General features: G+C 39.7%; 1 protein-coding gene across 1 annotated transcript; it reads right to left on the minus strand.

Annotated features, from left to right (window-relative positions):
• Positions 1-227: 227 nt before the first annotated feature.
• Positions 228-8,178, minus strand: LOC144665333 (uncharacterized). The gene is made up of 5 exons (XM_078526569.1): positions 7,923-8,178; positions 5,063-5,131; positions 4,166-4,444; positions 1,586-1,936; positions 228-983 (listed from the first exon to the last, which is right to left on the minus strand). Exons 1-4 carry the CDS (start codon positions 8,160-8,162, stop codon positions 1,616-1,618), a joined length of 909 nt encoding a protein of 302 aa, XP_078382695.1. The 5' UTR covers positions 8,163-8,178; the 3' UTR covers positions 228-983; positions 1,586-1,615.
• Between the last annotated feature and the right edge of the window lie 4,899 nt (positions 8,179-13,077).

Raw genomic sequence — 13,077 nt, forward strand, 5'->3', positions numbered from 1 at the left:
GGGTGGATGTAATTCCCCCACCAGGCTTTTCGCTCTATAAGGCACAGCGAAACTTCTTTTGCACTGTATAAAAAGCCCGCAGCTTGCTTTATAAGTCGACCTATGTTTTGTCGGCTGTTGCGTCACATGACGTCATTAGAGCCGTCATCTTGGATCCGCCATCTTGGTTTTCACCATTTTCAAAGAAAGTCAGAAAATAACGGAAATCGAGGCAAAGAAAAGACATAATTCTTAAATGAAATTTAAAAATAAATAAATCGTACGACAAATTTTAAAACATGGCATTTTTGGCGAGAGCTGCTTGTATTTGAAAGAAACTTCAAATGTTGGGGACTCAGCTTCTTTGTCCCACGCTCGCGACATGCTGAATATTTCATCTTTAAAATTTCTTTTACCTAGCTTAAAATTTCAGATATGTCCAGGATTGAACGCTAATGAGATGCGCGTTCCTCATGACAGGTATCACAACGTGTCCTTATTAATAAAAATGCACCAAAACACACTAAATTTTGTCAAATATGAAGTAATATGGAAATGTCAGATAACACGGTCAAACATGAAGTACTTATTAAACAATACCTGCGTTCACTCCTGGACATAAGTGTAAAATTTACCATCTTTCTTTATTTATCGTCATAGACACTTGGTTGACATAACACAGGGGATGAATGAACAGCTACTGAGAGATCGAGCATTTTAAAGTAAATCCTTTTTTCATAATTTCGAAGAAATTTTTTGCATTCATTCTTCCCTGCTAGTACGTCCGAGGGTTAAAAGGTAAAACAACGCAACAATTAACACACCTACATCTAAGTTTTATTTCTACGACCGTTTAAAAAAACGTATACAGCCGAAAAACCAGCAGCTTAAAAAGATACACTAAAGCATATATTTTAGTTTTTTTTGTGACGTCGATCTTGTTTTTATGGTGTTTACAAGACATCCACCGCACTTGTATGCATATTTTAAGTCTTTACTGGACCCTGCAGAACAAACATTTAACGGTTAGTTATTTTGAAAAAGGAAACCATTATCAAACAATGCACTGAAAGCGCGAGGGTGTAAAATAAAATCTGAAAGTAGTGTAAAAAAAAGAATAACTTAACGAATCGAGGTCGTTGCGTCAATATCCAAAAGATGCCATGCGCTGGATTTAGGGGAAGAGCCAGATAAGCCCGGGCCCCCTTCTAATTTCTGGTATAGACACTAGTTTCAATAACACCCTCCACTAAAAATGTTCTGGGTGTACACACCAACGCTAGTTCAAGGTCTGTTATCGCCACTGGATGCGAGATGACAACAAAAGAGTCTAAACTGAGTCTCTGAGAATTCATTCAATTTATCATTTCACTGCAAAAAAATTGCCCTAATATTCAACTATTCCCCGATTAACTAGTCCATGCAGAAGGAGTCTCCGATTTTTCACTTGCTAGATAAGCATTGAAAGCTTTCCATTGGTGTGGGAAAACTTCCAGAAAATGAACAGTTGTTCTACAAAGTATGGCATGGGACGGAAGAGTTAGATACCCACCCTAACACACCAAGCACCCCATACTTGGGACCTGACCAGTTACACAAGTTATACCTGTTCGTTTTGTTGCGTCATATACTGTCCCTATCCGTATGAGGGAGGCATCTCAACATGCTGAGGTTGGTACCCTGTGGCCATAGCTCCAGCTGGAGCAACTTGAGCGAACTGGGGTTGGTAAGCTGTGGTCATGGCTCCAGCTGGAGCAGCTTGCGCCAATTGAGGCTGATAACTCCCAGCCCCAGAAACAGGTACCATGACCATTTGAGGTTGGCCTCCCTGTGCCCCTGGTGTAACAGTTTGGACTGCAACCATGCCACCACCTGCTTGCATTGGAACGGCCACAGGAACACCACCAGGGCCCTGGGTCATGACGTAACCAGTGTTGGCAGTGTACATAACTTGCCCCTGTGAAAAGAAGTATATCAAAGGAATATGTGGTAAGTGATCACCTATGGAAATAAACAGATAGATTGAATTAAAGAAACGTTTTTCGAGTAAATAGTAAACTTCTGCACTTTTTTCTGGGTGCAGGAATGGCGCAGTGGTGTAAGTTTTAGTCTCCCACCAATGTGGCCCGAATTCCATTCCCGGACCTGGCGTCATATGTGGTTTGAGTTTGTTGTTGGCGCTTGCCCTAGTTCTGAGGTTTTTTCTTCGGGTTCTCCGGTTTTCCTCCCCCACAGAAACCAACAGTTTTAAATTCCACTTTATAGAAATGCCACTGCAAATTCCGTTTAAACTATTATTTTTATGGTTTAGAAAACCATTCATGCAAGTGCGTATGCATTAAGTCTGACTGGTTACAATTGATTCTGAACTGAGGTATTTACGATGACATGTTTGAGTGTCGTAAAAACAAAACCAAGTAAATTTTTTTTGTATTTTTTTTTTTAGAAATTACAACGACAATAATACATACAAGAACCTAATTACAATACTACAGACACAAACGAATTACAATATTAAACAAGCCTTGCAAACGTGACTAAACTTACAAATTGAAAAGACAAAATAAATAAAACAAACAAATAAACTACAAAAACAAAGTAATCATTTTTGCTAATCACAAAGGACACAGACAATCCAGTAAACCAATAAAAACTCGAAGCAAATACATGTAGCCGGCACGAAGCGCGGGAAAACACCCGTGAGCAAGAAATGATTGGTTTTGGTTTTTGATTGGCTGAGAAAGTGGCGCGACAGTTTTAAACTAATCACTACGCATAGTAATGCAAAACCAATGCAAACGCGAACTACTTTCGACACTCAAGTGAAAATCGCTCTAAGCATGTCGTCCTTTTTCGGGGCTGTAATGTGATACAACAAGGTTATACAGCTATTTCAATAAACGTTGTCGGGTCAAAGCTTAAAGCTAAAAGGCAAAAATACCGTATGGCGTTCTGGGTATTCACTACAAATTTGCATATCACCTTTATTAAATGCACAAATTTGTATTTCGCACGTGGAGAATTCACGAGTTTGTTTTTCTTTTCAGGAGGCCTTTCTGTAGCATATACTATCGCTTAGCTCTGACATTTGAAAATTCTTTTTAAATTCAGTGTGGCTAAAAGCACCTTGTTTCACATGTCTGAAGAGAACGAAAACGTGCAAATTCGCGTTTGTCATGTCACTGTATATTTTAGTATTCAGCACGCGCAGTTGCTCTCTTCTTCTACCCATACTGCCTTTCAGTCTTGTCTTTTAGCTTTGATCCGGACAACATTAACTGAAATAGCTGTATGTCCGATGACGATTTTTGTTTTTACTCTCGCTTCATCAAGTAGCCAAACAGTTTTCACCTGAAAAAGCCAAAACAGATTAATAAATAAGTTCTGGAAGTTTGGCAGTGCATAGTAACACCACCTTTTCAAAATTGTTTAAAAAAAGTAGGCTCCCCTAGGAGCTTCAGGAAACGAGGGAACATAGTCATTAACGTTTTGGCAACATAGGAACAAAAGGAAAAATAAAACTGGAACACTGGAACAAAGGCGTATTAAAAGGAAATAGGGAACACCTACCTTATTATATGAAATTTTCGCGACACGTTAATTTCGCGATTTTGAGGTGTGCATATTTCGCGACACTTAAACTTCGCGATTTTGCGAAAATTTTGTATTTCGAATCACTTTAATTTCGCGTTTTTGAGTAAGACACAATTTAGATTTCCTTGGCAATATTATTTTACATGCCCTTGAATTAAAAAAACGACTTTATCAAAAGAACAATGACGTCAAAATTTACAAAAACGCAAGGGCGGGACTAAATCTTGGCAAAGTAGGTCAAGCTTGTACGTGCATGAATAATTGTTCTTGAGTCAATTGACGACAACATCAATTCACATTGAAAATTCACTTAATTTTCGCGTCATGTTATGTTCGCGACACTTATTGTTCGCGTCACTTTAATTTCGCGATTTTTTTAGAATCCCGAAAATCGCGAAATTAACGTGTCGCGAAAATTTCATGTAATAAGGTAAATCGAAGGAAAACTTTCAGGGAACACAAGGAAAATTTTGTTGGGAACAAGCTATCATGAACGCCCCCTGGGAGTCCACCAAAAAAAAAACAGCAATGTCGTGGCCTCTACCCCCGCCAGTAAGACAGTACACTTGATCACTCTCGGTAGGCTACTAACTTGTTGTGGTGCAGAACCGCTGTAGCAACATGTGCAAGGTTTCATCAGACAAAGACACACAGATGCCCAGATTCCAGTGGCAAACTCAACAATGCCCAGAACCAAAATTATAGCACTGAAAGCCATATCTTCGTCATAGCCACTCCTTCTGTATCTGTAGTAATAGGATCTGTATCCTCCGTAGCGACCTCGATATTCGGCAATTGCTATGCTGTAGAAGATAATGATGATTCCACCAAACACAGCTGAGGTGATGGAGAAACCCATAAATATACCAGCCTGAATGTTCAAATAAGAAAACAGTGTGAGTTGAAAATGAGCCTTTTTCAATGACAAAGTAGCACTAAAATGGTTTATTTGCTCAAGGCGATACCTTAAGATTACTTTTGTTAGCGGCTTCTAATTTTAGCGAATTTTCAGAGCAATATTAAGCGACTATTAAATTTAACGAATTCTGACAAATTTTAAAAAAATAGTGATATTGTGTAAACCATTTTTAATGAACACATAGCTAAGAGGGAAATAAATGTTTAGCAAAAGAACAGACTCACTTGAAATTGACAATTTGCCAAAAAGAACAAATAAAAGTTAAAGGCATATATTTTTAAAAGAATTCTCCAAGTCGACTAAGCTTATTTTGTTTCATATTGGGGTGGGAGAGGAGGTATTTAAATTCAAGGAGTAATAAATTTGACCACGACAAATTTTAGCAAGCACTAAATTTAGAGATTTCAGCCTTACTCGCTTAAATCGCTAACATTAGTAGCCGCAAACAGTAGTCCCCTTAAGGAATATAAAACGAAAGGTACATTAATACCCGAGGCTATTTTGAGCTCGGATTTTTAAAGATTGTCAAACTGAGACAAACTTCTTGACCCACAATATTTCACAACTTACAAAAGTGTTTCGTGAAGTACTTCGTTCTTTGCGAGTCCCAGGGATACCCAGGCCTCCTGCTATGCACATCTGCAATAGAACAATGCCATAACATTAGCAATAGACTGTTAAAAGTCCTGTTATTTTTGCGCTTGGTCGTCCTGGCATTCAAGCTTTAAAATCTTGGCGAGTGTAATATAAGAAGAAGACAAACCTACACTAGGTGCAGTGTTTACTACGGTCAAACGGCTCAGGTAGTTTTTCTTTCTATTTTCGGGAAATTTCGCTTATATTAACCCTTTCAGTGCTGAATTTCTCCAAAAACTGGGTTTTATTCTACCGTTAAACTGAATTTTTGATGGTACGATCCTGAATTTCCCTTAACTTCCACAATGCAGCAAGATTTTGAGGAAGATTCCATTAAAAATTGTACAAAAATGTACTTTGGTGCATGCGCATAAGCCAAAATTTGGACTTTTTTTTTTTTTTTTTGCGAAATTGTTTCCATTTTTTTTCTTACTCCTTTTCCTTTCGTTTCTCTTGGCTTTGTTATTTCCACTACTTTCTACTGTATCCATCCTTCCTTTAGACCAAAAAAGTTTTGATAAAAACATTGGTAAACCCTGTCAAGAGGACCTCGATCTTTTACAGGTGTTTTGGCCTTTTTAAGCACCGATTTTGCACTAAAAAGTGATTAACTTTTTCTCGATTAGCTCTGTTAGGATGCGACCGATACGCAAAATGAATAGTTCTTTGAAAAGGTCAAACCTAGCTCTATCAGATGCTTATCACCAAAATCTGCTGACTTTTAAATTAATGACGTCACAAGTGGTTCATTGACTGCTCCTCCAAATGTCGACAAAAGTCGACTTTAGCACTGAAAGAGTTAAAGAGCAAGTATGAGCAAGAAGAGGTAACTGACTGTTGCTTAGTGTAAATATATTTCCATTCCCTCAAATAAGCTAGTATTTCTTCATTTTAAACGTTTCGCAACCGAACCGAGTGCTTTGACAAATGGCGCCGACATGCCCGTATTTACCTGTTTTCAAATACATAGAACTTTTTTAGTAAAGCTCAAAAAAATTTAGTAAACCATCAGAATTCCGGTCAAGTATCAATCTTTGAACAGTGAAAATTAAAACCTTATCTTTAAAGTACTTCAGTTTCTTGTTTTTTACATATTTCTATCGTTTGACCGCGGTCGAGGTGCAGTGATGGGGAACCGGAAGGTACACCAAGATTAGTACGGAAGTTCTTATTATTCTCAATCTATCAAAAAATAGTTTTATAGACTTGTGAGTTCGTCATGACTTGATTTAATGGCAAGATGCCACAGAAAGTTTAAAACAATTCTCTCACGTCTTTTGCTTCTGTAGCAAAGAAAACCAAAGTGTGACATAGCATTTTTAGTCAACATTGATAACATTACAACTATTATCGGGAAAATGATGCTTTTATGATCCTTTGTTGTTACACTAAGTGTGAATATGTTTCAGTACGTGTCGCGTGGATTATCAAACATAGTTCCGCAGGATTTACGTAGGCAAACGCTCGTAACTGTGAAATTGTGGTTATGTTGCAATTAAGTTGTTTATCCAAAAGGAAACTCCGTGTATACTTTGTAATTTCTATCACGTATTCGTTAGCATAAGAACATAAAAAAAAATGCATTTTATTATTTTCCTCCATCGTTCAACAGTGGTTCAAAACGCACAGAAACTAGACAAGTTCGCCTGGACGCATTTTCCTGTACCAAAGAGAAGCCCGAGTACACACAGCTATGCGTCTAGTTAGTATTTGCAAGAGAAGTGCACTTTACTTGAAGTCCTTCTCAAATGCTTAATATGCAAACCGAATTTAGAAGCAGTTATTGGACTGGTTCTGGTTTGAAATAGAGTATCGAATTTTGGGTGAGCTCTGAAATAGGGAAGGGAATATCACATATTTTGGTCTAAAAGGTTTTAATTGGGCATTGGACAATTTTGCGTTTGGATGGTTATATTTAGAAGAAAGACAAAATTGCGTGACGACATGAATTGGATAGACATTTGAGTACAACTGTACTTGACAACTAAAATCGCAGAATGTTCTTATGGTAACCATGGAATGAAACAAGGAGTTTTAGGAAAAGAGTGATTAGAAACGTGGATTTATCCTATCAACAGTTTTGATGTTCAATGTAGCTTTGGCACAGGAAAATGCGTCCAGACAAACTTGTCTAGTTTCTGTGCGATTTGAACGACGAAGGAAAATAATAAACTGCATATTTTTTATGCTCTTATGCGGGGGACAAACACGTTCATAACCTTAACAGTTTGCGAAAAAATATCGACTGACAATTTTAAATAGATGGAGCATCATAAGTTAAAATAGCAAAATCGATCCTCATATTTGAGCGTTTAAGTAATCTCAACTAGAAGCAAAGAATGGTGGCATGTGTGGTGCACTCAGGCAGTGTAAAATTGTCAACAGATGGCAACCCAAATTTGCATTTCAAATCACGCAAAATACATCCTGCGTGAAATCGTTGAACTCGCGCTGTAAAACTCGGCGATTAAGCAACAGCTCTTCCCCAAGTTAACTTCAAAATATGATGCTCTTTCACTTTGCTGGATTTAACAAAACAATAAGCGTGCCATTTTCCATTTTTGTTCGATTTTAAACGTGTAAATCCGTTTTGGTAACGATTTATAAAACCCGATACGCGACAAACAAATTTGAAATATATTAAATCCCTACTTCAACGAAGGACATGCCTTGCTATTACCTTGGGAAACAGATTGAGTTTGAAAACAACAAAAGTGATAATTGAAAATCAATTACTTTGTCCACTTTAAACATTGATATGCAACACGCTTACGCATATAAATATTACACTCACCCAGACACCGATCCAAATCCCAAAACCTACATAACCAGTCCAGAAGTAGGCCACAGCAGCATCTGCGATGCCGAAAACGACGAGCAGAAACCCGACAATGATGTGTACGATGGAAAGAACCCTCGCCATGTTGGCAGCCTTTGATGAATCGTCCGCCATGTTTGATAGCGTTTGTATCCAAACAAAAGCGCTTCGATCGAACCACACGTACACCGCACCGCTTGAACAGACATACGTCATCAACTATTTATAAAATTTGCATCACGCAAGAGGAAGTTACTTGAGCTAAGAAGACTGAATTGAACAAAGTAGATCGATTTTTTGTCAATTGTGTTAGTAACCCGTTGGAAAAAGACGATATTTCTATTTCCCCCCGTTTCTCAGGATAATGTAGCATTATGAGCTAATGACCTTATAGGGAACCTCTTATCTGAGACCTCTCAAACCCATAAACAATTGACAAAATCCTAAGAGATTTATGATGGTACGCACGTGAACACCATTCTTCTTCTGGCAGTAAATAAATGCATTATATTTCTGTCTTTGAACAGATTTAATTAAGTGGTCTTTTCTTTTCTTTTTTTAGTACGTACACTAGATACGCTCGGTACTTTCGGGACATTCGGAACAATAAGAACAATCGGAAACCTCGGTACGCTTGATTTTCTCAATACAGTAGGTACGCTAAATACACTCCATACAGTCGGTACACTCAGTACACTCGGTTATCTCGGCTCACACGGTACACTCGGTACACTCGGTTCACTCGGTACACTCGGTACACTCGCTACACTCGGTACACCCTCGGTACGCTCGGTACACTCGGTACACTCGGTACACTCTCGGCGCACTCGGTACAGCCGGTACACTCGTTCTACTCGGTATGCTCGGTACCCTTGGTACTCTCCGTACACTCGGTACACTCGGTGCCCTCGGTACAGCTGGAACACTCGTTCCACTTGTTCTACTCGGTACACTCGGTACACTCGGTACACTCGGTGCACTCGGTACAACTGGAACGCTCGTTCTACTCGGTATGCTCGGTACCTTTGGTACTCTCCGTACACTCGGTACACTCGGTACACTCGGTACACTCGGTACACTCGGTACACTCGGTACACTCGGTACACTCGGTACACTCGGTACACTCGGTGCACTCGGTACAGCTGGAACGCTCGTTCTACTCGGTATGCTCGGCACACTCGGTACACTCGGTACACTCGGCACACTCGGTACACTCGGTACACTCGGTACACTCGGTACACTCGGTACACTCGGTACACTCGGTGCACTCGGTACAGCTGGAACACTCGTTCCACTTGTTCTACTCGGTACACCTTGTACACTCGGTACACTCAGTACACTCGGTGCACTCGGTACACTCGGTACACTCGGTACACTCGGTACACTCGGTACACTCGGTGCACTCGGTACAGCTGGAACACTCGTTCCACTTGTTCTACTCGGTACACCTTGCACACTCGGTACACTCGGTACACTCGGTGCACTCGGTACACTCGGTACACTCGGTACACTCGGTACACTCGTTACACTCGTTACACTCGTTACACTCGTTACACTCGGTACACTCGGTACACTTAGTACACTCGGTACACTCGGTACACTCGGTATAGCCGGTACACTCGGTCCAGTCGGTACGCTCGGAACGCTCGGTACACTCAGAACGCTCGGTTCGCTCGGTACGCTCGGTAAACTCGGCACACTCCCGGCACACTCGGTACAGCCGGTACACTCGTTCCAACCGGTAGGGTCGGTCCCCTCGGAACGCTTCTTACACTCGGTACTCTTGGTAGGAGATCGTCGAGTGAACGTGGGAATCGAAATACATTTTACTTGAAATGTAAATGCATCTGTTCAGGCCTCATCAACTATCATCTCATAGTGGAGGCTCTCACAGGGGTTTTAAGGGAACACGTTCATTAACCTCTTAGGAACATGAAAATAGAAGAGATTTAGTAAGGCATATACATGCGAAAAAAATAATTATCAGTCGATGTCTCGGCATCATCTTTACGCCATTCTAAAGACTAAAATAAAATTAAATATGCAATGTCGTAAAAGAGTTTCTTAATTTGCGTAAAGCAAAAATTCTTGGATGAACTATCAACAATGGTGATATCCTGGTGTCGTACGACGTAACTTCCTTGATAACTAATGTGCCTTTGGTGGCGACATAGTTAATATAGGGAAATGGTTAGGAAGCCCGGCAAACATCAAAGGAGCAAACAAAGAGGCCAAGATTTATGTTGGACGGTCCACGACCCTGCACATCTTTTGTTTTGCGCTCATACACTATGCATGAATTACGTAATCCAGGAGCCCATGAACTGGAGCCTTCATCTCCCATACTAACCCTTGGAGTCAACCCTTTCCCGTATTAATTTATTTTTAGAACTAATCTCCCGGGGTCTCGCGCGGGAGATTTCGCACCTCTGTCACTCATTTGTCGCATTCCGCTGTGGCTACGCAAGCTGTGATATCTAAAACAATAGCGAAACGAGAAGAAAAGACTGCAGAATGTTGGTCCTTGTCGTCCTCTAAATTCAGTATTTCTTCGAAGGAAGACATCAAGTAATGCTATGACTAAAAAAAGGCGGAATTTTGTACAGGTCTGTCAAAAAAGTAAGAACAAGTATTCGAATCGAAAGGCGCCGAGACCGATCTCGCAACTGCGAAATTACGAATATATTTTGAAAAGAGGATGGATAGGCGGAACAGATCGGTCAATATTATTTGCCGTGTAATTCTTCCGATAAGAAGGCAGCTTGATAAAAGGTTGATCGATTCTAATCGTTGTTGTGAACAATAAATTTTACTGGGTTGTAAACATTCACACTAAACGAACGTATCAATGGTATAAATTTATAAACAAGGTACGCACTTTGGCCTGTACCAACACATCGCAAATCAAATTCTACAAGGCATTCAAAACTCTGAGTGACAATAATTCAGACAAGCGCTAGCTTGTGAACCCTTCGTGGCGAAGACACTAGACAAACATTAGAATAAAAATCTAAACAGCCGTTCCGGCTAAACGACCCATTCGGCTTTAGATAGTACAGGCATAGAGTTCTCTTTGGAAACATACAAAGCGAAAGAAATGTACGGGGATTAAAATAAGCGGATCACACGGTCTCTAACCGAAGAAAGATGTAACATTCAGGCCGTTGGCCTGTACGCGTATATTTTTAAAATTGTAAGATGCGCAATATCTCACCTCTGAAACAGCGACTCAACGATCTCTGCCATAATTCCAGTTGCAACTTTAGAAGAAACAAACACATATCATTTTCCTGAGGTTTTATTCGAAGCATGATGATCTTATATTGGCTGGATCTTGGAGCAAACGGATAGCAAAATGTGCATCGAAGTCATCACGTTTGTAGTGTTCGTCGCCGTATCAAAGAACACGCGTTTGCCACAGCTCGGCCCATATTAAAGACATTAAATTATTTCTGCTTTCGTTCGGGAATAGATCTTACAAATCCAGCGTCAAATCTCGCAGTACTGTTTACGTCTAACACTGCATGTAATAAGTCCGTGCAAACCAGAAATCGGTAAGATTCAAACAAGCAACTGAAGCAATTACATATTTCCCCGATCAACGCCATGACTTAACTGACTTCATTTTCAAAGACAAAAAAGTGGTTTATTAATTAACTTTTAACCGTTATTCATTCACGAGTAAACCAGGCTCTTTCGGCTGTAAAATCAGGAAAGAAGCAAAATTATAAAGGAAAATGGACAGGGAATGTGCGTACGACATTGGCCGCCATTTTTTTTTACATCGTCGCCCTAGCTACGCTGCATGTGGTCTGACCACAGGAGCAATGTTTTCGCGGGAAATGTGTTTCTAAAAATAAAAATATACGGGAAAGGGTTGACTCAAGGGTACAGTACGTATGGAGGCTCCAGTTGATGGGCTCCTGCGTAATCTCAATGTTTTTATTGGTTAGTTAGATGAACACACGTAACCACCTATTATATTTTGTCAGGTTTTGTGCAGGGTCAACCCCAAAAATAGCGAACAAAAACATACAACAAAGAACTTTGTCGGGATTCCTAACCATTTCCCTCTATTAACTATGGTGGCGACCATCCAGATATTGGCCGACAAGGCATTCACCGATGATTGGCTCAATAAGACCCATGAGCTGAACTTCTCCAGATCTCAGCTAGTCGAACTACTTCGAGCAGCAACCAACAATCAGGTCTTTCAGTTTGATGGGAATCTGTATGAACAGACGGATGGAGACGCAATGGGATCCCCTCTTAGGCCCTTACAACAAACACGTGCGCTCCAGCGGTCCGTGCAAAAGTTCTCATCTATTTGTTTTTTCTTTATGTAAATTAAGAAACTTTTTAACGACATTGCAAATTGAATTATAATTTTGTCTTGAGAATTGAGTCAAGTTAATGCAAAAACGTCGACTGACTACGATTATGGAAATGGAAACATTAAAAAATAAAACAAAAACTGGGAAGAAGGTAACAATGAAAACATCCGACTTTTCCCAAGCCTGGGCAAAAAACAAGTTACGTTTATTTAGCTGTAAATGCGTTTCGTTGCCAGTTTGTCGAATATGTAATAAAATAATTTAGATGAGTATATACTCAAACATTAAAATTTAAAATATGGTTGTATCTGACCTTTAAAAATGTTTTGCCCGCGCTGATTGGCTACATAAACTCCTTGTTATCCTTTGTTATTATTATTATTATTATTATTATTATTATTATTATTATTATTATTTGCTAATTGTTAACATTTCACGTCCGAGCAACTCACAAGGCACTTTTAGCATCACGTTTTTGGCAAACGGCGAACCTGAGGAGGTCACGTGACCACCGCTTTGCCGTCACAGTTTGCAGTTTGCGGTTCCGGCGCTCCAGCGGTAAATGACTTACGGGAAGGTTTTTTGGCCGCTTTACGAAACCAACTCACGTTTGACACTTTAAGTAAATATTTATATATAACTTAATTTTATGGATCCAAATGTCGTTTTTTGTAATAAAAAAACATTGTTTTTTGCATGATCTAAAACTTAGAAAACCGAGTGGCGAAAGAAGTTGAAAACAAAATGGCGGCTCGAAGTTCCTAAACATGAGCATGCAAAGAAGCACAGTTATGGAG

This window comes from Oculina patagonica, chromosome 9, assembly GCF_052425735.1.
Source record: "Oculina patagonica isolate OP01 chromosome 9, crgOcupat, whole genome shotgun sequence".
Taxonomy (NCBI): Eukaryota; Metazoa; Cnidaria; class Anthozoa; order Scleractinia; family Oculinidae; genus Oculina; species Oculina patagonica.

Coding starts and splice junctions, on each gene's coding strand:
- LOC144665333 (XM_078526569.1), bottom strand. CDS start 8,162: ATGACGTATGTCTGTTCAAGCGGTGCGGTGTACGTGTGGTTCGATCGA. Junction 5,132..7,922: donor GGATTTGGATCGGTGTCTGG/GTGAGTGTAATA, acceptor GTTCTATTGCAG/ATGTGCATAGCAGGAGGCCT. Junction 4,445..5,062: donor GTACTTCACGAAACACTTTT/GTAAGTTGTGAA, acceptor TTGAACATTCAG/GCTGGTATATTTATGGGTTT.